The sequence below is a fragment of the Brachycentrus maculatus genome, unplaced genomic scaffold (genome assembly GCF_059751285.1).
Source record: "Brachycentrus maculatus isolate JH-2025_06_01 unplaced genomic scaffold, ASM5975128v1 h1tg000405l, whole genome shotgun sequence".
NCBI lineage: Eukaryota > Metazoa > Arthropoda > Insecta > Trichoptera > Brachycentridae > Brachycentrus > Brachycentrus maculatus.
The window spans coordinates 603,238-627,051 of NW_028281154.1; the positions used below are offsets into that span (position 1 = coordinate 603,238).

Consider the following 23,814-nt stretch of genomic DNA (forward strand, 5'->3'; position numbering starts at 1 on the left):
ATTTTCCAGTAATTCATAGCATTTTGATTTTATTTATTATCAAATACAGAGAAACCTCTATCTATCGTTTTTAAAGGGACCTAGTGAAATAAACTATGAATGCGGGATAAAGAAGTCAATACACAAGGATATACGATCGAGTAAAGATACCGTCCTCCCAATTGCATAACCATTGGTAGGTTGAAATTTTAAGAATACAAGTTTTAGATGTAAATAAATGTATTAATTCTGTGACTTTGTAAAAAATACAAAGTTGAACACAACCCAAAGATCTTCAGACCTCTTCTGCTGTATCCATCACACAAGCTTTTGATAGTCTGTATCCCACACGTTGAAATATTGTCATCGAATATAACGAAATTGAGAAAATTTAAAAAAGATGTAAAAAAAAACAGACAAATTGTATCAAAAATGTTAGATAGAAACGATCGATGCGATCTATTTTTGTATGAAACGAATTCGGGGTAGAAGAAATAAACGACACATCCGGGAAAACGATTATTCGAGGAACGATAGGTAGAGGTTTCACTGTACACAAAAATCTACTTACACAATTTCAAATCTAAAATACGATGTAGAAAATACAATATTTTACCTCTAATATATATATGTATATATATATATATATATATATATATATATATATATATATATATATATATATATATATATATATATATAATATATATATATATATATATATATATATATATATATATATATATATATATATATATATATATATATATATATATATATATATATATATATACATATTCTCCTTCATCTTTGATGAGATGTCAAAAAATAATATGAAAATAACTCCTGTAATTGGAGATAATCCAGATTTTGTGAACAAGTATTTGGACACACTCAAAACGTTGTAAATAAATTATCTGGTCAAATTATAAGCTTAATAATAAAAATGAAAATGGTATTTTCTGGCGTTTCTCATGTGTGTGATTATAATCCAGGATTCGGATGTCACATACTAATATAAGAGTTTCTGCTTAGTAAAAAGCTTCTTTACATCTCACCAATAGATGTCTCTAGTGAAGTTCTAGTGATTCAAGAACAAGGTTTCTAAATTGGTTCATATATATAGAACTTCCAAGAATTTGAGTAGTGTGGTTGTCAATAATGGGTAGAATTGGTGAATGTTACACGTGTGTAAAGTGATCACTTAAACCAGCCTATGACGGTCGTCAGCCCCGTAAATGCCCAGACTTCCATATTCTTCTTCATCTTTGATGAGATGTCAAAAAATAAGATATAAATATATATATATATATATATATATATATATATATATATATATATATATATATATATATATATATATATATATATATATATATATATATATATATATATATATATATATATATATATATATATATATATATATATATATATATATATATATATATATATATATATATATATATATATATATATATATATATATATATATATATATATATATATATATATATATATATATATACATATATGTGTGTGAGTTTGTATATGTATATGAGCTTGTAAAGCTTCCGATTGCCCAAGCCGTTTGATGATATCCTTATCTCCAAAAAAGAGGCTAAAATCTTGTGCTTGGAGAGAGACTTACACTCATTGTTTATTGTTCAAACTTATGAATGATACAAAAGTTCTTCTTTATTATTGTATTTTTTGTTGTTTTTTTTTCTTCGATTAACATGTATCAAAGGCAATAATTTATTTCTTAGAATTCAAATATCCTTTTTTTGTTTTCTATATCTTCTAAGGTTATTGGAATACTTGGTTCTTAAATATTAGAAGTTGTTTGGTATTGCATTTTGCTATTGTAAAGTTATTTTGATATCTCGAATATAAGCTTTCCTTCAAATTCAAATATAATATTTATCACCCTTTACCAGTTGAAGAATTGCTGTTTTTTTTTAAACAATTTCGTCCGTGGTATTTTGTATAACTAAGAAAATAAAAGGCCATGAACATTCGAACAATCTTTATTTGCCATAAGAGTAATTATTCCTTTATTAATCTCTAAGGAATGATAGCAAAACAGACGTTACAAAAGACAGACAATAAAATGTTCGATATATATACATCATCGATGCTCATTGCAAATCAGTTTATTATACTTTGATGATATAAATTGCATGTTTTATTGACAATTTCATTGTTTTTTGGGCTTCAAACACATGCAGACAGCCAAAATACAACATGTTACATTTTGTATGCTTGGATCTCAAATAGTACAAAAATATTTACATCGTTAATTATAATTCAACTATTTTCGTAATTACATACATAATTTGCAACTTTACCGAATACAATTTTAATTCTTTAATCATAATTACATTTAACCTAAGAATACTAAACAATCGTAAAAATTACGACGGCAGAATAACGATTCCTGTTAACAAACAATATTCTCGTCGTTCCGCTCCTCCTGCTTCACAGTGCCTTCTTAATGTCCCTTTTTTAATTATTACGTGATCCCTTAAACCCAAAGAATGTTACTTTTACCTCTAAAATGATAAAAGTTTTTGATTACCGTATTTATTCCCGTTTTATTTCTTTGTCGTATTTTTTACGAACGTAACAACGTCAGTCGCAGGATAGTTTAGTAATCTAGGGTTAATGTGGCAATTCTTTATGTAGGCAAATACAGTAAGTTGCTAAGGGCAAGTGTATGTACCAGGCAATGTGCACATTGACGTATTTGGATTAAATATGCTTGTACCAGGGCAAACGAATGAGACCGATATAACCAGGGTACTGGAAAGCCTCAAACAGAGAATATAGCCTTTACAATTTGGAACATTGGGATCCGGATAAATACCACTCACTGGGCAGAATTTTACTGGCGGTTTAACAGTAGGCAGTTTTGTAGTTGGACGTTTAGTAGTAGGTGGTTTTGTAGTTGGACGTTTAGTAGTAGGTGGTTGTGTAGTAGGTGGTTTTGTAGTAGGTGGTTTTGTAGTGGGTGGTTTTGTAATGGGGGGTTTGGTAGTCGGTGGTTTCGTTGTAGGTGGTTTTGTGGTAGGTTGTTTAGTAGTTGGTGGAAGTGTGGTGGGAGGTTTTGTAGTTGGTGGTATCGTGGTTGGAGGTTTTGTAGTCGCTAGAATAGTGGTTGGAGGTTTAGTTGTGGGTGGATTCGTAGTTGGTGGAAGTGTGGTTGGAGGATTTGTAGTTGGTGGTATCGTGGTAGGAGGGTTTGTAGTCGGTAATATAGTGGTTGGAGGTTTGGTTGTGGGTGGATTCGTAGTTGGTGGAAGTGTGGTTGGAGGATTTGTAGTTGGTGGTATCGTGGTAGGAGGGTTTGTAGTCGGTAATATAGTGGTTGGAGGTTTGGTTGTGGGTGGATTCGTAGTTGGTGGAAGTGTGGTAGGAGGTTTTGTAGTTGGTGGTATCGTGGTAGGAGGGTTTGTAGTCGGTAATATAGTGGTTGGAGGTTTGGTTGTGGGTGGATTCGTAGTTGGTGGAAGTGTGGTGGGAAGTTTTGTAGTCGGTGGAATCGTAGTAGGAGGGTTTGTAGTCGGTAATATAGTGGTTGGAGGTTTGGTTGTGGGTGGATTCGTAGTTGGTGGAAGTGTGGTGGGAAGTTTTGTAGTCGGTGGAATCGTAGTAGGAGGGTTTGTAGTCGGTAATATAGTGGTTGGAGGTTTGGTTGTGGGTGGATTAGTAGTTGGAGGGAGTGTGGTGGGAAGTTTTGTTGTTGGCGGTACCGTGGTAGGAGGGTTTGTAGTCGGTAATATAGTGGTTGGAGGTTTGGTTGTGGGTGGATTCGTAGTTGGTGGAAGTGTGGTGGGAAGTTTTGTAGTCGGTGGAATCGTAGTAGGAGGGTTTGTAGTCGGTAATATAGTGGTTGGAGGTTTAGTTGTGGGAGGGTTTGTAGTTGGTGGAAGTGTGGTGGGAAGTTTTGTCGTTGGTGGTTTAGTAGTTAGAGCGGGTGTAGTTCGTGGACGCGTAGTTGGCGGCTTCGGTGTGGTTTTTTTAGTTGTTGTTTTTGGCTTACGCGTCGGTTTTGGCTTATGAGTTGGTTTTGGCTTATGAGTTGGTTTTGGCTTATGTGTCGGTTTTGGTCTCATAGTCGGTTTTGGTTTCGGTTTCGATGTCGGTTTTGGTTTAGGTTTCAATGTAGGTATTAGTTTTGGTTTTGGTTTAGGATGAGCGGGATGATGTTCTTCACTATCGTGATGTTTGTCCTCCTTGCTGTGACTGTCAATATTTCCAGCACCTTGGCCTCCGACGACGCGGCGATCATCGCCTCCTTGGACTATCCTTCCATTCAATAAATCCAATCCGCTTACGAATACCTGCAGACACAACGAATATATATTTGTAATTTTATAAACTTATATATGATAGATCATTTTGTATTGTGCCTTTTAAGAATTTATCATGATTTTTTTTTCAAAATAAAAATAAAACAAAATTAATATTTATTACATTTTTTTTAAATAAACTTAAAAAATATACACTTTTTTTTAAAAGTTTTAGTCATAGTTAAGTTTTTCTGAGGCAATCTGCAGTTTTGCAAGTACGTTGGTATCTTTTATAAAACGAGATTTGATAGATCCTATTGTATGGTACCTTTTTACAATTTTTTATGACTCTTCAAAATTAAAACATGATAAAATTAGTTTATTTTAAAAAAAATATCATTTTATTTTTTTAAGTTTTGCATATCATTAAGTTCTTCTAAGGCAATCATGCAGTTTTGCAATTACTTCGGCAACTTTTATCTACTTTTAGCATATTTTAAAAAGTTTTGTTTTGATTATTTCTTATTACATGTTTATTTTCGTGTTTTTTTTAATACAGCTAGATTATGGCTGACGCTTGGAGCGGATTTAAAATGGTAGTAATAAGTACGAGTATTTACATTTCCTATCATAAATGATTTAATTAAAGGTTAAATTATCTCCCCTCATGTCAGAGACAAAATGATTCTGTACTGTAAGCTAACCCACCCAGTAGGTACATCAGTAAAGTTTTAAATAGAACGCAATTATAAAAGTGGTTGAAAATTACTTGACACAATTCTGAACGTTGACAAATTAACAAAATTTAAGTAAAATAAAACAGTAAAAATGCTGAGTTTTCGCTTAACAAACAGTTGCACTGTTTGAGAAACAGCATTGGCCACTGATTGTGATTTTGAGATTAATAACAACTGTTAACATCAGTGTTGATTGTTATTTTGAGTTAACTATAAATATGGAAATATATATTTAAATAATACAACAAATAGAGATAGAGGAAGTATTGAATATTTACAATTTCAGTGAATATTTCAAAATAATTCACTTCATTTATTATTTTGTGTCTTTTTTGTCCTATACTCAAATACTAAAATATATACTCCTTGCATTTAAAATAATAATTCAAACAAAAATACATAAAAAAAAGCTAGCTAAAAATCTACCGAAAGTTTAAACAAATAAATTGATTCTTCCGAAAGTATTTACGAGTATTCCTTAGCACTATACTATACGCAGTTAATATTTTTCATGACATTTTTCTAATATTTATGTATATTTGCTGTAAAAAGAGTTAGTTTACTCTAAAAATGAAGCGAGCGCTTAGCGTAACGCGGTCTTAGGTAACTTGTCAAATTAATAAATAAATTAAATTAAAAATATTACTGATTTTTACTTTAACAAGTACTAAGTGGTGATGCATAAGCCACGATTTAAATAATTTTCGGGAAATTTTCGATAAACATGCTTAGTTCAGGTTGATTTTTTAACATACTTTATAGACGTTGCACCGAATAAAAAAAATATATACATACCTGGGTGCCTACTTAAAATATTTTCATTTAAATTTAACAGACTTAGTTGTGATTCTTTTTTTTACATACTTAAAAGACTTGACAGTGAATAAAAAAAATACACATATACGTAGGTACTTACGTTATTACTTACTAAGGTTAATTTTGAAAACTAAGTATCTACTTTATTATGTTCGATTAAGTCATGTGAGGTAATATTTGAGGACTTACAATCTACTTAGAATTAGTAGTGTGAAGTAACGTCAAGTCAGATCAAGTTAAGCAAGTCCAAGCTGAGTAAAGGTAGCTTAGGTTAAAAAATCGTACAAAAAAATATTAAAAAAACATAGATAAGAGGCGAAGTTTTCATGAACTCTTTCATAGGTTTTAGATAAGTTAGATAAAGTTAAGCAATTCCAAGTTGGGTCAAGGATGTTAAGGTTAAAAAGTCGTACCATAAAAAAAGTTAATTTTTTAATGAACTCTTTTAGATTTTTTTTATTTTTTTATTATTAGATTAAAACCAATATTTTTAGCTTTTTCACTTTTTTATTTGACTAGCGACCGGGTTTCGTCGTTACCGACATCATCAGACTGGTGAGAGGCTATACAAATTGTTATGTTATATATAAAAGAAGGTAGGAGTTGATAACCATGATTTGATATAATTTTATGAGAAATTAATTTAATTTGAGTGAATTTAAGTATTTTATAATTATAAAATATAAAAAAACCTTTATAAAAAATATTTTAAATATCATACAATACTAAAATTTTTTATTTTGACAAAAAATATAGCTTACCACAAGTAGACATAGTAGATGTAATCTCATAGTTATTTATAAGGGTTGCTGCTTGTTACTTGAAATAATTCAGGCACATAAATTACTTGAATTTGTAAGTGCGAGTACTGACGTTCGTAGTATTAAATAACAGGTAAAGGTTATAATATAGTAATGGCTCTTCTCTCACTATTTATAAAACCGATTCTACTTACAATTATACGCAAACCCCCTTCCACAACGCATAATCTTTAAAATGATTTATATGTTATATTTTTACTGCAATCAATAAACACAGACTGTCATAAAACTTTCTTCATTCTTAAAACAATAGCCGTAGGTACTTATTTGCTCTGTAGCAATTGATAAGAAATTTGTGTCTTGTCTTGCACGTATGAAATATAATAAATAATACGTTTAAAATGCATTTTCATAAGAGAATCTTAATTTTCTCCATGCATTAAGTCACGTATAAAATCGAGGACATTAAATAAATTGTAAAAATGACATGGTAACTAATGTGATATCAAAACCAACTGAATACTCAGACTTCCATATTCTTCTTCATCTATGTTGAGATTTCAAAAAAATTGATAAAAATAACTCTTGAGCCCTATCAAAACAGTTCATAGAACAATAATTTAAATAATTTTAAAATGAAAAAAAAAAAACATATCCATCAAATTTATATTTTCAATATTCCAAGTACCAAAAGGAAAATAATTATAATAAAACCCTTATCCGCACCCCAATGGTGCATAGGGCACTGCGTCATATAAACGCAGTGTTATCTTGATGGTTTACACATGAAGGAAAGGTGATCAGCCCTCCGCTTCAGGTACCCAGTCCAGGGTAATATTGAATAAATATGACAGTGAAAAAATCACTTATATTTATTTTACCCCCCTTGGGAATCGAACCCGGGACCTCCAGAACGGTAGCCGAGCGTGCTGACCATTACACTACGGAGGCGTACCAAAAGGAAAACCATTTTTAAATAAAAAAGAAATTTTTCAACTACTTAAATGTGTAAAATACTGAAATGTGAAGATAAATTCATTTTCTAGATACCAATATGACTTTGCATTACCAAAATACAATACCAAATAATTCCAACAGAACTTCAAATATTTGGGAACCAAGTACTTCAATAACCTTCCTACATATATAAAAAAAATCCAATATTTTTTTAAAAATAATTTATACTGCTAACTACAAACAAAAACAATAAATAAGTCCCTCTCCAAGCACAAGAGCATAGTCTCTTTATTGGAGAGAACTAGGTTATTAATTTTATGATTGTAAAGTAGAAATGATAAAAATTATAAAAGTCATTAAATTGTCCGCCTACGTAGTGTAATGGTCAGCACGGTCGGCTACCATTCGGGAGGTCCCGGGTTCTATTCCCAGGGGGGGTCAAATAAATATAAGTGATTTTTTAACTCTGATATTTACTCAATATTACCCTGGACTAGTACCTAAAGCGGAGGGCTGATCACCTTTCCTTCGTGTGTTAACGATCAAGATAACACTATGTTTATATAATGCAGTACCCTATGCACCATTGCGGTGTGGATAAGGGTTTGAATTAAAAAGCAGAAATGTGTAGAAAATCAAAAAAAACATTAAAACAACTTTTGTAACCATATTAAATAAATTAATAAAAAACTTATTAGATAATCTAGACTTATGAATAAGTATTAGGACACATCTAAAATGTTGTAAATAAATTAACTGGTCAAATTATATGCTAAAATACACAGAAAATCACGTTTTCAAGCTCTTCTCAATGTGAATATAATTCCAGGGTTCAGACCTCACATACAAATGGAAAGAGTTGCTGCTTAGTAAGAGTTTTCTTTATCACAAAATAGATGGCTATTATGAAATCGCACATACTGAGTTTGATCAATATATCTACAAGTTCCGAAAACTTGAGTAGTGTGGTTGTCAATCATTGGTGAATGTTACACTTGTGTAAAGTGATCACTTAATGACGTTCGTAAACCCTGTAAAGCCCAGACTTCCATATTCTTCTTCATCTATGTTGAGAAGTCAAAAAATGGATAGAATTTTTAAATACCGTGATTTTGAATATATCTTTAAAAAATCTGAAAACTGTGCCCCTAAGTTTTTACTATGTTTATTTTAAATAGCCGTAGGTAATTATTTGTTTTCTTGTAACTGATAAGGAATTTATGCCTTAACTTGCACGTATGAAATATCATATCGCTCATTCCTTTCAAGAACGTCATAAATCAAAAAACTTGATTTTTGAGGAGAACGTTTTTAAAGTTTAAAAATATGATACAATGTATTAAAAATAAATATCAAGCCACTTATTGAACTTTTTACTGTACAACAGATCTTTTTAGGTAAAACCTGAAGGTTTTTTTCTCCATTTGAAAAATATTTAGTATGTTTAAAAATATAATTATACAATACCTTTTCTTCAAAATGCAAAAACAATACTTTCTGTCCTGTAGCGGGTAAATATTAAATTAAAATATGCCGCTTTTGCTAGGATATAGTACATTTTCTGGGCATTCCGAAAACATGCACAACTGAAAACTGACGATTTTTTATTTATGAGGTTCTTGAAAGGAGTGAGCGATATATAATATGTTCAAAATGCATTTTTAAAAGAATCTTACTTTTCTGCATGCGTTAAGTCACGTACAAAATGGAAGAGCATTGGTAATTAAAATGATATCAATACCACTTGACGTAAAGATTTTTCTATTTTGAATAAAACTTCTTTTTTAATTACATGTTTCAATAAAATGACGTTGAATATTTGTTTATAAATATTATTGAGTTTGCGAACCTCAATGAGATTGAACATCGAATCCATTTGAAGGGTTCTTTACAAGTAATCTGGTAAATAAACAAGTAAGCTTATATATAGAAATAACATTAATGAAATTTTATTTATTGTTTCGGCATTAACTTTGTGGTAAGACATGTTACAATGATTAAAGAAAACACTTCGTTTTTTACCACTTGAGTTTTATTATAGACTACATGTTTCAGAAGTTAAACTTCCATCATTCAGGTCTGTATAGTAACTAAAATATAAAAAAATTATGGAACAATTTTATATTTTAGTTATTATACAGACCTGAATGATGGAAGTTTAACTTCTGAAACATGTGGTCTATAATAAAACTCAAGTAGTAAAAAACGAAGTGTTTTCTTTAATCATTAGAAATAACATTATTGGATCCATGAATTGTATTCAGAATAAGCAATCGTCATATATATTTTTTGCACATTGTATCAAGTGTTTTTGTTATAGTCATATTCCATCAATTTTAAAGTATGCTAGTAATCTGAAAATAAAAATTAAATAATAATGAAAAAATTAACCATCATGCCGCTACCCCCCCACAGGGGTTTTATTATGAATTTTTCGTTATTTTAAATTCTTTTACATTTCACAATATAATATATATACAAGTACAAAAAAAATAATAATATAAATACAAAAAAGATCCCACAAAGGCATGGCCTGTGTGTGGGTATACATTACATTTTAGGTTATAGTAAAGGGCACTGGCAAGAATACAATTGGCAGAGAGAATGGAACACTACACCAATCTGTCTTTGCAAACAATCTTCGTCTCTTCCACATGCATTCACCTTCTTATACATACCCGCCGATTATTCCGACTCCTGACCTGACCTTTTTCGATAATTCAATTGTTAAAAGCCTAAATAATTTATACACATATCAAATGAAATGAATGAATTAATGCGCTATGCATATTGCCTAATAATAATTTGACAGGCGCAAGATTAAAACATTGTATTTTGAAAATGTCCAGATCTTCGCACACAAAAACTGGATATACTCCCTGAGAGAGGATATAAGTGTATTAAAAAATCACTAATGTAAATAAGCTGGCTGATAACAGATCGTATGCCCTGTATTTGAAGTACACGTTTACTTCTTTTTAAAATATTTCATCGAATTTATAGGTTATATCGTTTACGAAAAAGTTAGTGATTTATGACATTTGAACTAGGTACGTTCATTTCGGTTTGAAGAAATCTCATTGGCCAAATAATTTGCATGGTACTAATTTCCACCAATCATGAGAGGGCTTGTAAAACCATTTAGGATTTCATTGGATTTGACAGTTTTTCTTAGTTCGTAACGGCGAAGTTTAAAAAATGGCGAATCGTTTGTTTTGTATTTATTTATGTGATTGTGTTGTGAATTTACGTGATTATGTGATTGTTGTGAAATACATAGTCTTGGGTAAATATAATGTATGTACTTGAATTTTAATGCAACATTTTAAAGAATTACTCTTTTTAGCAAAAAAAAATTAATTTAAAATTATTTGTCAGATCAAAAAATCATAGGTTATTTTTATCGGGTATGAAAATTGTGGTGTGAATAAATTATGAATTTTAAGTAGATTATTCGCGAATTCTTCAATTTTGTTCAACGATTAATTAGTTCATTGTAACGATAAATAAGCCCTCTAGAAAACTTACTGCCTAATGTCAAATTTTCGCATCGTTTTTTTTTCATCCAATAAGTATATATTTTTTAAATTACCTAACGTATATGTGACTGAAATCTAGCTACGGGTTATGCAACACCGCTTATCATGTTCCTACTCAGGCTCCAACTTTACACTCGTTCCATCTAATATTGTTCAAATCCTCATCATTGAAATCATGTAGTAAAAAAAATCATACTTAATAGAATATTATGAGTCTTCTATGCAAATCTCTACGTACATCGGCCACAGCGGAATCGACAAAATTAATAATGTTTACGTTAATTACAGATCAATAAATATATTTATTCATTTGTTGTGTTTGTTGGTATTTAATTTATAATGTTCTTTATATTATTTACCCAAAGATCAACGAATAATTTTGAAATTAAAATGCTTGTAAGACTTTTGATTTTGACTTAAACTTAAATAATCGTTTGTTCATCATGGATATCCTTTTGTTTTTTCTTACCAAAGGTATATTTTTTTTAAATACTTAACTTTGTGCTAGTAAAGACGACTGTGGGTAAACATGCCAGCCTTGTCCTTGTCAAAATGCAGTTTTTTTGTTGTTGGTATTTAAGGAGGTTGTATTAAAATAAGCTTAATAAGTATACAAAATAATTTATTCGTTAACACATTTTTACATGAAATTCAAAATTATTTCTACCATTTTTAAATCTAATTTGATTAAACCACTAAAATATTTATTTTAACCGTTTTAGGTAACATGTATACATTTTTTGGCACATCTTAACCAATTTTATTATATCGTCGGTATTTTGAAAAAAAAAGCTAATCAGAAATGTTTCCGTTTTCATATTTGAGGGTTTTTAACATTCATTTTATATTAAAAAATAAAATGGATAACCACCCATAATGATTCAGATATGCAGAACATCTTTTACATATATTTTTGTAAAAAAATACGTTCTGTCAGTAATGGCGACTTCGTTCTTACAAAACAGCGACGATTTGATGTGTAACTACATATTACAGCAGGACCTCTATAATCCGGACCCCCGCTAATCCGAACACCTCTGTAATCCGAACGCCCACACATGTCTATAGCTTACCAAGTGGATATTCTTGTGCCAGAGAATATGCTTTTACGTAAATTGCGAGACAAAGATTTTTACTTGTCATCAAATAAATCTCTACCAGCTAAAATATTTTATTTAAAAAAAAAAGTTGAATAATACTTTTAAACAGACACAATACGTATTTGTTTTATTTGAGAAAAATACCCTACAGATTCTCTGTACTGTAATCCGAACGCTACACTAGTCCGAACAGAGGGTAAATTTTCGGCGTTCGGATTATACAGGTCCTGATGTCTACATATTTATATTTCAACCGAGTCTTTCAACCGACTTATATTTCAGAGGCACTTAAATTAATACACTAAGAATGCTTAGGTTTAACAATATTGAATAGGAACACACGTTTTGTAAAATACATTGTTTTATTATGCTTAAGTACAATACACTTTTTTTATAAATAGGAAAACAATAACTTACCACTTAATATTGGAATTATTATTAATGGAATGAAAATTATCATAATTTTTTAATGAAAACACAAACGGATTATTTTTGGGGGCATCGGTAATTGATTTCGCATTTAGATGACTTAGGATTGAAGAATGATAAATCGGGGCAAAGATATTTATATTGATTAAAAGAATTAGAAATGTGAGTGCACAAAATAAAACCTTTACAGTTTTTAACCGAAACATCTACGTATCTCCCATTAGCTGGACAGACGAATTCAGCGATCGCAGTTGTACTTGTGGGTTCGGTCGACGTACTGGTCATTACCGTACTTGTGGAAGTGGACGAATCGTTAATAAAGTCACACTCGTATTTAGAAGAACATAATTTCAGCTTGGGATCAAAAGCAGTACCGATTGGGCACGAAAACTTTATTTTCATGAGTCCATTTACCGACGGATGACACAAAACATAGCCCATGCAATTGTCTATAGAGTGGTCGGGAAATCTGCCAGTTGTAGAACAGATAAAGGAACTGTTGTACGAACACTCGAATATATCCGGCGATGTACATATCGATGTTTCCGGATTAAACAAACTAGTGTCCGGACAATCTAAGTAAATCGCTTCGTAATGTCCGTCGGACAAATGAGCGCAATAAATAAAGCTTTTGCAATCGTTGCGCACTGGATGCGCAAAATGGCCTTCCGCGACACAATCGTACGGCACACGATGCACGGAATCTACGTAGTTCGTGAAATTATGAGCCAAATGCAGACCCGGCCTCGGGTCCATCGGACACGTAAATGCGTTCAACGGTACGCATTGCGATTTAGACGGATCGAAAATGGTTAACGATGGACAAGTGATCGAATACTGCTTGAACATATCCCCGATCTTGACGCAAAGAATGTAACCGACGCAGTTGCTTCTGGTCACATCGGGGAAACGTCCGACTTTACCGCATTTATAATGTCCGGGGCTTTCCGTAGATGAATAAAGATCGTCGGTTGTGTATTGAGATAGTGTAATTGTAAAGGTTGAATTTTGTGCGCATCTGTAATTCGACGCGAGGACACATTTAGATATAGACGGATCGAAAACTGTGGTGGCCGTGCAATTGAAGTAATGTGGCACAAGAGAACCGTTGCTACGGGTCGTACATAAAATATAACTCTTGCAATCTGGTACGAAAGGATTGGGAAATCGTCCTACTGTTTCACAAATAAAGGCATCAAATGTTAACATATCGCTAAGAGATGTAGATGATGTAGATAAAGTTGTAGGTCTATATGCTTCTGTGCTCGTTGTAGATACTGAATCCGAATATGACGATATGGAATAATTACTTATTTCGTAGAGATTCGTGCTTATCGTTTGATAAGTAACACCTAAAACAATAGAAGAAATATCATTAACTGGAGTGAAGTCAGATGATGAATTGCCAGAAAACATTGTCGAAGTCGCTGTCGAATCTAGATCGGAAGTCGTCGATAGTGGTGAAGTCGGAGAAGTCGACAATTCAGAATGCCCAGCGCCAACTGAAGAACTTCCTGTTGTCGATAGTGATGTAGAAATGCCGTCAACCATTGGTTTTGTAGCGGTGTCTTCCTGTATCTGGATAAAAGTCAAGGTCATATCACAGTAATATCGGAGGATTAAGAAAAAAACCACAAAGGGATTAGGACATATAATACTCGACAATCATATTCAAATTACTTTTTTTACGACATCATAATAAAACGAGTATATAATTTATAAATATAATCCGTTGTACTACTCTATAATGCGATTTGAAAGTAGTTAGATACAATGTTATTTTTTGTTTGGTGGTTTGTTAAATATTTACTAATTTAACTGTTGCTAATTAGTGATTAGGGGTGGATGGAAAAATTGGAGAGAATTATTGTAATTTAAGCATCATGGCTTCGTCGTTTCATACTTTGTTAATTTTGATTATATTTTTTATTGTTAGTGCGCAAATAATAATCAGATTGAAATTAAACGAAGCGAAATAGATTAAGATGTATCCATTTTTTTTGCCAAATAAAAATTCCTAGGTATTCAAATCAATATTTATAGCTAAACATGTTTAAATTTTAATATCGTTGGGAAATAAGGACAAAAGTCATTTTGATATAAAGTGACTTTAAATGAAATATTAAGGATACATCTGCTAAGGGAGAATATTCTGAAGTCAATGATGGCTCAGAAACAGAATTCGCAAAGCTCGCATAAATATGGTTTTTTGTCAAGTCTTTTCCACGTTCTGTAACTATTTTCATAAAATCATTATTGGTTCGTTGTTTCAATTCGTTCGCAGAGGAAACCGTAAAAGTTTCATCATAGAATATTTGTATTGTTGGGATTTCATATATTTTATTTACTGAAACGAATCGATCATCTTTTTCTAAGGGTTGATCAGAAAATACACGAATTTCATTACTAAATTCGTCAATATTATTACTAAATAAAGAACTTGACGTTTGTGACTGTAACAATTTATCTTGTGAGACGGAAGAAAATTCTGGAAATGTCGAATTTTCTAATATTATTTGACTAATTTTATCCCGCGATGAATCCGTTGTACTTTTACCTGATACATGAGATATTGTAGTGTTTGTTTGTTTATCTGTTGTAAATGATGGTGGTTTTGATGAGTTTTCCACAACCGTTGAATAATGTTCTGTCGATGTACTCGTATGTCCAAAATCTGTGGGGAATATTGTAGAATTGGTAAAATCATTAAAAAAATTTAACGTAAAATTTTTGTTGGTGTAGAGTGATTTAGTTGTTGATGATGTGGAAATGGTCGATTGATTGTGGTCATGTGTTATTTTTTTCGTAGATACAATATGACCAAAAAGTTCTGAGGAGTTTGATGGGGGTTTATCGTTTTCAAAAGATGAATAATAGAGTGAAGACTTTTCAGTCCCTAATGTTGAAAATGGTTTCATTGATGGTTTAATTTGATGTTGAGAGTCTGAAATTGTGTACACCGCTATATTTTGTTCCTTTATTGATTGCGTAGTAAATGTTGGAGATGCTTCTGAATATAAATGGTAGTTTTTATTTGTTATTGTATCCTTTTTGTTGTTATACGTAAAAGTCGATATATCGTCCAGTTCCTCATTTATATCTGTTTTAGAGGATCGTATGGTCTCTATTGTGGATGTCGAATATTCCTTTGGAAAATCGTAAGTAACAATTCTTTTTTTCAGTTCAGATGATGTATTTTCCACCGAATCGTATAACGCTGATGATATCAGTGTTGACCACGAACGAGTTGTTGATTTTAGATTGGCAGGGATATTATTCGGTTTTAAAGTAGTATTGTATAATTCGAAGCTTTCATTTGTTACTGAATCTGTTGAGAATTTTTTCGTGGTCAAATCTATAGAGGAATTAAATATTTTGTATATTACTGAAATGTTTTCCTTGTGTATATTGTTCGAATCTATAGTTGAATTGAGTCCCGGTGAAAATGTTGTATTGCGTGCTTGAAGCGTGATTAGGGGAATGAAAGTTGTTAACACAGAAATATGAGGGGTAGACGAAGAACTCTCACCTGTAGATGAGGTTTTTATTGGTGACAATTTCATGTCAGACTCTGATGTATAGATCTCAGTTGGGTGAGTGGTTGATATCGTGGCAACTTGTGCGGATGAGGTTTCTGTTGCAGCTGATGAGTCGACTGTTGATGTTATACCTTTTTCTAGTGGTTTTACATAGAAAGCGGACGTTTGGATTGTCTTTGGAAAGATCGTTTTCGTAGAGAAGGGAGTCTCGGTTGTTAAGGATGAATCAGTTGCCGATAAAGTACTTTCCACTGATGGTGTAATATCAGACGTTAATATCTGCATAATGGTTGAGTTAACCGACAAAGGAATCTTTTTTGTTGATGATGAGTCTGTTGTTGTTTGGATATTGTACGTGGATTTTGAAAGCGTGTTTAGATGGTTTGCAATTGTTGTTATATATAATGGTGAGTGAGTGTTGGTCGGAGTTGATGAATCGGTTGCTAATAATGTGCTTGTTAATACATCTGCTTCACTGGTAATCGATTCTATCGAACTTTGAAGAACATACGAAGAAGTCTCTGTCGTAGGTTGCGAATTTATTATTGGTGATTTCGTACTGGGTGCAGATACTTGGAGAGGGGTTGAAGAAGGTCCTGACGGAATCTCCATTGTTGAAAGTAAATCTGCAGTTGATGACATTTCTTTGGATGTAGATATTTCAATCGTTGATGGACGGTAGATAGTTGATCTTAAATGGTTTGGGTCATACAAAAAAGTCTTAGATGTAGATGGAGAATCGGTAGGCAGTGTAATAACTGTAGGTAGCTCTGTCATATTGGTTTTGGGCTTTCTAAATACATGAGGATGAGTAAGTATAGTATCGTCAGATGTTTCAGTTGATATCTCAACTTCATTTTGTTTAATGTTATGTGTCAAGGGAATGTGTTTGGTAGATAAAAAGGTATCATATATAGTAGTTGGGTTCGTTTTTAAAGTTGTCATATCAGAAGTGGACGTTCCAGTAGCTGCTGATATAAAGTAAGCAAGTGGGTTAAATACAGAAGTCTCAGATATTGGTAATGAAATTGTTGATAAAATAGAGTTTCCCAATTTTGTGGATTTGATGGAAAAAGGATTTCCATTTGAATATGTGGTTATTAACGGTGACAATTCAGTAGACGTGGAAATGTCTACCACGTCTGGGTGAATTGTAGGCGTTTGAGATAAATACAATTCAGATGCCGAATCACTTGTATCAATTAATAAAACATGTTGAGTTGTGGACATTGAATTATTATTTGGAGATGGGTCTACTAAACCTGATGTAATAAATGCTACTTTGCCCTGATCTTTTGGCGTAGTATAATCAGTGGTGTTTTGGCTTTGTGTAGTTGATTTGTACGAAGTGGAGTAACTCTGAATTTCTGTTGATAAAGTTGAATTCTGGTATTTTATTGCATTGTTTTCGGTTTTATATGTTTTTGTTTCAAATAAAGGCATTGATGAAGTGGTGGCTGTGTACTTAATATTGCTAAGAAAAGAAGATTGAGGTGTTGAGTATGATGTATTCCATAATGTTGATTTAAAAAATCCAGACGTTGTCGTTTCGGGAGTGTAAACTGAAGTAGATTCTATGATCGGTGGGTTTGTTTTTGATGTTGCCAAATTAGTTATCGTAGAGACTGAAAGATCATGTTTACTTTCCATGATAGGAACTGATAAATCATTGATTGTTGATTTAGTAAAGTCAGTTGAAAACGTCGAGGAATCGGTTAAGGTGCTTGATTTTACGGACGTAGTCATTGGAGTTATCAAATCAGTTAAGATTGTTCTCTCCTCGTTTGTCGCAGATTTCAGAACAATTGGTGTAATCTCTGTGGGATGAGTAAAATATTTAAATATTTCTTTACTCCTGTTCGATGTGATGAAATTGAATGCTGTTGAGGCATATGTAGTTGATGTTTCAAAATCACTTGACTTGCTTTCCGTAAAGGGTGAAGTGGAATCGGAGGTCGACAAAGTATTAATCGTAAATACAGACTTTGGAATTGTTATTGTATCCGATGAAAAATTAGCAATTTGAAAAAGCGGAGCGTATTTAGGAAGTACAGTCGTTAACAACGCCTGAGGTATGGATGGCAAAATTGTTGTCGTTTCTAATGGCGAACTTGATGTCGTTCTTTCAAATGTTGTCGACGATACATATTGTGTAGATGGGCCCCAATTCGATGATTGTCCTTCTGTAGTCGATGACTTTAAAACAGTAGTTGACCAATCGTGTGCTGTAGATGTGCCTATGTTCTTTACCTTATCTGCAGCGGAAGGCATAAAATCTTCCATGGACGTCGAATTATCAGATGATATAAGGTTATCTGTTGAATACAATAATATATCCGTTGGTGTATGGCCCTTTGCAGTCGATATTGGTATCTTGGTTGATATTTGGATTTCTGTAGCAGATTTCTTTAAATCAGTGGTAGTTCTGTCTGTGATTGGTGATTTAAAAATCGTGTTATAATCTATTGGTGCGGTTGAATTGGTTGTCACGTAGTTTTCTGTTAAACGTGTGGAGAAAGCGGTCATTGGACTAGATTTCATAGTTGACCACATCGACGTCGATTTTGATTTGGGCATTGTTGTTGTGTCTGTTGATGTTGATAAAGAAAATGCTTGTGGTGTAAATGTGGGAGTTGTAGTTTGTGATGACGAATGATCAGTGGACGGAAACATTTTTGTCGTTTCAATTGACATCGTCTCAGTTATTGTCGAATAAATGGATTGTGTAGATGTCGGCATGTTCATTGATGTTTCAATTTTTGTAATAGATGATGTAAAAGTAGGTGTTGACTTGTCGGATGTCAAAGATGTTGCTACGTCGGTCAAATTAGTAGTGGAAGACATCGCACCTGTAGTGGATGTTGACATAATAGAAGAAGTAACGTTTTCTGTCGAATATGACTCCATGTTCGATGTTTTAAGACACATTGTTTGGGTATCTATAGCAGGTGTTATTTTAACTGTTGATGCTCCAAGGTTCATGTTTGTTGTAAGACTTGTTGTTTGGCTACCTGTGGCAGATGTTATTTTATCTGTTGATGCTTCAAGATTCATGTTTGTTGCAAGACTCGTTTGGCTACCTGTAGCCGATGTAATTAATTCTGTTGATGTTCCAATACGCATGTTTGATGTAAGACTTGTTGTTTGGCTATCTGTAGCATTTGTTATATCCGTTGATGCTCCAAGGTTAATGTTAAAATCTGTTGTGCTTTGGCTTTCCGTTGACGTCGTTGTTGAATACGCATGTGTCGTGAGTGCGGGAGGTATCGTTCTGAACGATGTTAGTTCTAAGGGAAACGGTATATTTGTAGGTTTTGGCACCTCGGTCGCAGTCGGTCCATCAGTTGAATGTGTGGTTGTTGTCTTGTCTGCAGGTATTGATATTATTCCAGTTCTGGAAAATGCATATGTCGTGTATATGGGAGATATCGTTGTGGACGATGTTTGTTCCAAGGAAGACGGCATCGTAGTTTGATGTGTTGTTGTATTCGAAGGCATCTTAATAAATATATTGTCTGTTGTGGTATGTGTACTTTCTATCGATAAACCGCTTTCTGTCGAAGTCTTTGTAAAGTCCGTTGTTCTTATCCCTTCAGTTGGAAAAGAAGAGTGTTCGGTTGACGAAGGAAACGTTATCAAATCTATTGTACCAGTTTCAATAATTGTTTTTATTGTTGCGTATGTCGTTGTTTTGCTATCCACTGTAGATGTAGGAATCTCGGTTGACGTTTTACCTTGCGAAGTGGATGTGGTCATATCAGTTGTTTTGTGTTCTATTGTAGATCTTGCCAACTCGATTGTAGTTGTTTCGTCAGTTTTAAGTGTTGTTCTTGTGCGGTCTGTTGGTATTGATGCTATTCCAGTTGCTGAATGTGCAAGCGTCGTGTTTGTGGGATAAATTGTTGTGGATGACATTAATTCTAAGGAAGGAGACATTGATGTTTGATCTGTTGTGGTTGTCAAAGATATTATAGTAAATTTTCTGTCTTCTGTGGTTGAAGTATTTTCTAGCGTTGCATCACTTTCGGCAAAAATGTTCGTTAAGTCCTCTGTTCTTATTCTTTCAGTGGGGGACGATAAAAATTCGGATAACGGACTAAATAGAGAAGAGGGCGTAAATAAATTTGTTAGGCCATTTTCCATAGTTGTTTTGGAGTCCGTTATCGATTTAGAAATCTCGATTGATGTTTGACTTTGTGTAGTTGATGTTGTCAGATCAATTGTTGTTTTGTGTTCTGTTGTAGGAGTCACCAACTCGGTAGCACTTTTTGCGTCAGTTTTATGTTTGGTTGTTGTCCTGTCGGTTAGTGCTGATATTATTTCAGTTGTTAAATGTGCAGGTGTTGTGTATGGGGCAGATATCGTTGAGAGCGATGTTAATTCTAAAGAAGATATCGCTTGTGTTTGATATGTTGTTAAATTCGAGGGTATTGTAGGAAATATTATGTCTGTGGTAGTTGAGTCTCTTTCTATTGTGGTATCGCTTTTTAACGATGTCGTTGGTAAGTCCGTTGTTGTGATTAGCTCAGTAGCGGACGTGGTAAATTTGGTAAACGGTCTTTGCGTCGTCGAGAACGTTATGAAAGTTGTTGTTCCAGCTTCTAAATGTGTAATTTTGCCATCGTTTATTGTTGATATCGTTGGCGTGTACGTTGTTGTCTCAGTAGGTATTCGACATTGCGTAGTGGGTGTAGTCGAATCAGTTGATGTTTGATTTTCCGTAAAGAATATGGCAAATTCAGCTGTTGCTTTGTTTTCTGTTTTAGTTGTCACGAGCTCGGTCGTAGTTGTTCCGTCAGTGTTATGTGTGGTTGTTGTCCTGCCTGTTGGTGTTGATGTAATTCCAGTTGTAGAATATGCAAGTGTCGTGTATGTGGGGGAGAAAGTGGTGGATGATGTTTGTTCTAAAGAAGACAGCATCATAGTTTGATGTGTTGTAGTCGAAGGTATCATTATGGTCGATGTTTCTTGGGTAGTGGGTGTTGTTAAATTAGTTGTTTTATGTTCTGTTTTAGATGTGTCGAGCTTGATCGTACTTTTTTCGTCAGTTGTAAGTGTGGTTGTTGTTCTGACTAATGGTGTTGATGTTATACCAGTTGTGGAATATGCACGTGTCGTGTATGTGGGAGTTATTGTGGTTGACGATGTTTGATATAAAGAAGACGGCATCGTAGTTTGATGGGTTGTAGTCGAAGGTATCATTGTCGTAGTTCTTTCTGTTGTGGTTGGTGTACTTTCCATCGTAAAATCGCTTTTTAACGATGTCGTTAGCAAGTACGTTGTTGTTGTCCCTTCAGTTGTGGACGTGAGGAATTCGGTTGTCGGACTGTACTTCGTAGAGGACGTTATCATTTTTGTTGTATCAGTTTCAGTAGTCGTTGTTGGAGCGTATGTGGTGGTTTTGCTTTCCGCTGTCAATGTAGAAATGTCAGTCGATGTTTGATATTGCGTAGTGGATGAGGTCAAATCGGTCGTTGTTTTGTGGTCTGACGTAGGCGTCAGTAGCTCAGTCGTACTTGTTTCGTCAGTGCTTTGTGTGGTTGTTGTCCTGTCTGTTTGTGTTGATGTTATACCAGTTGTGGAATATGCACGTGTCGTGTGTGTGGGAGTTATCGTGGTGGACGATGTTTGTTCTAAGGAAGACGGCATCGTAGGATGATGTGTTGTAGTCGAAGGTATCATTGTAGTCGTTCTTTCTGTTGTGGTTGGTGAACTTTCCGTCGTGGAATCGCTTTTTAACGATGTCGTTGGCATGTACGTTGGTATTGTCCCTTGAGTTGTGGACGTGGTGTAGACAGTTGACGAACCGTACGTCGTAGAGGACGTTACCAGTAATGTATTACCAGTTTCGGTAGTCATTGTTGGAGCGTATGTGGTAGTTTTGCCTTCCGTTGTCGATGTAGGATTCTCAGTTGATGTATGAACTTGCGTAGTGGATGTGGTCAAATCATTTGTATTTCCTTCTTTTGTAAATGTTGATAAATCAGTTGTTGTTATCACTTCTATAACGTTAGTTTGCGATTCGGTTCTGGATGTTGATAAATCAGTTGTTGATGTCGTCAAATTAATTGCACGTGTCGTGTGTGTGGGAGTTATCGTGGTGGACGATGTTTGTTCTAAGGAAGACGGCATTGTAGGTTGATGTTTTGTAGTCGAAGGTATCATTGTAGTCGTTTTTTCTGTTGTGGTTGGTGTACTTTTCATCGTGGAATCGCTTTTTAACGAGGTCGTTGGTAAGTCCGTTGCTGTTGTCCCTTCAGTTGTGGAATTAGGGAATTCGGTTGTCGGACTGAACGTCGTAGAGGACGTAATCATTTTTGTTGTATTAGTTTCTGTAGTCGTTGTTGGAGCGTATGTGGTGGTTTTGCTTTCCGTTGTCGATGTAGAAATGTCAGTGAATGTTTGATATTGCGTAGTGGATGAGGTCGAATCGGTCGTTGTTTTGTGGTCTGACGTAGGCGTCAGCAGCTCAGTCGTACTTGTTTCGTCAGTGCTATGTGTGGTTGTTGTCCTGTCTGTTTGTGTTGATGTTATACCAGTTGTGGAATATGCACGTGTCGTGTAAGTGGGAGTTATTGTGGTTGACGATGTTTGATATAAGGAAGACGGCATCGTAGTTTGATGGGTTGTAGTCGAAGGTATCATTGTCGTAGTTCTTTCTGTTGTGGTTGGTGTACTTTCCATCGTGGAATCGCTTTTTAACGATATTGTTGGTGAGTCCGTTGTTGTTGTCCCTTCAGTTGTGGACGTGGGGAATTCGGTTGTTGGACTGTACGTCGTAGAGGACGTTATCATTTTTGTTGTATCAGTTTCTGTAGTCGTTGTTGGAGCGTATGTGGTGGTTTTGCTTTCCGTTGTTGATGTAGAAATGTCAGTGGATGTTTGATATTGCGTAGTGGATGAGGTCGAATCGGTCGTTGTTTTGTGGTCTGACGTAGGCGTCAGCAGCTCAGTCGTACTTGTTTCGTCAGTGCTATGTGTGGTTGATGTCCTGTCTGTTTGTGTTGATGTTATACCAGATGTGGAATATGCACGTGTCGTGTACGTGGGAGTTTTAGTTGTGGAGGATGTTTGTTCTAAGGAAGACGGCATCGTAGTTTGATGGGTTTTACTCGAGGTTATCATTGTCGTAGTTCTTTCTGTTGTGGTTGGTGTACTTTCCATCGTGGAATCGCTTTTTACCGATGTTGTTGGTGAGTCCGTTGTTGTTGTCCCTTCAGTTGTGGATGTGGGGAATTCGGTAGTCGGACTGTACGTCGTAGAAGACGTTACCATTTTTGTTGTATCTGTTTCTGTAGTCGTTGTTGGAGCGTATGTGGTGGTTTTGCTTTCCGTTGTCGATGAAGAAATGTCAGTGGATGTTTGATATTGCGTAATGGATGAGGTCAAATCGGTCGTTGTTTTGTGGTCTGACGTAGGCGTCAGCAGCTCAGTCGTACTTGTTTCGTCAGTGCTAGGTGTGGTTGAGGTGCTGTCCTTTTGTGTTGATGTTATACCAGATGTGGAATATGCACGTGTCGTGTACGTGGGAGTTATAGTGGTGGACAATGTTTGATGTAAGGAAGACGGCATCGTAGTTTGATGTGTTTTAGTCGAAGGTATCATTGTCGTTGTTCTTTCTGTTGTGGTTGGTGTACTTTCCATCGTGAAATCGCTTTTTAA

At 34.1% G+C, this 23,814-nt stretch overlaps 1 protein-coding gene across 2 annotated transcripts in view; it reads right to left on the reverse strand.

Moving 5' to 3' along the window:
* Positions 1-11,695: 11,695 nt before the first annotated feature.
* Positions 11,696-23,814, reverse strand: part of LOC148302850 (uncharacterized) — a 55,467-nt gene continuing 43,348 nt past the window's right edge. The window contains exons 1-2 of one of the 2 annotated variants that reach the window (XM_088270937.1): positions 16,143-23,759; positions 11,696-13,965 (exon numbers count right to left, since the gene is read on the reverse strand). In XM_088270937.1, the coding sequence (XP_088127063.1) occupies positions 12,671-13,965; positions 16,143-23,757 (8,910 nt within the window). In that variant the 5' untranslated portion in view covers positions 23,758-23,759 and the 3' untranslated portion in view covers positions 11,696-12,670. Of the gene's footprint in view, positions 14,192-16,142; positions 23,760-23,814 lie in introns of those variants that run through there. The other variant, XM_088270938.1, reaches the window with a different exon arrangement.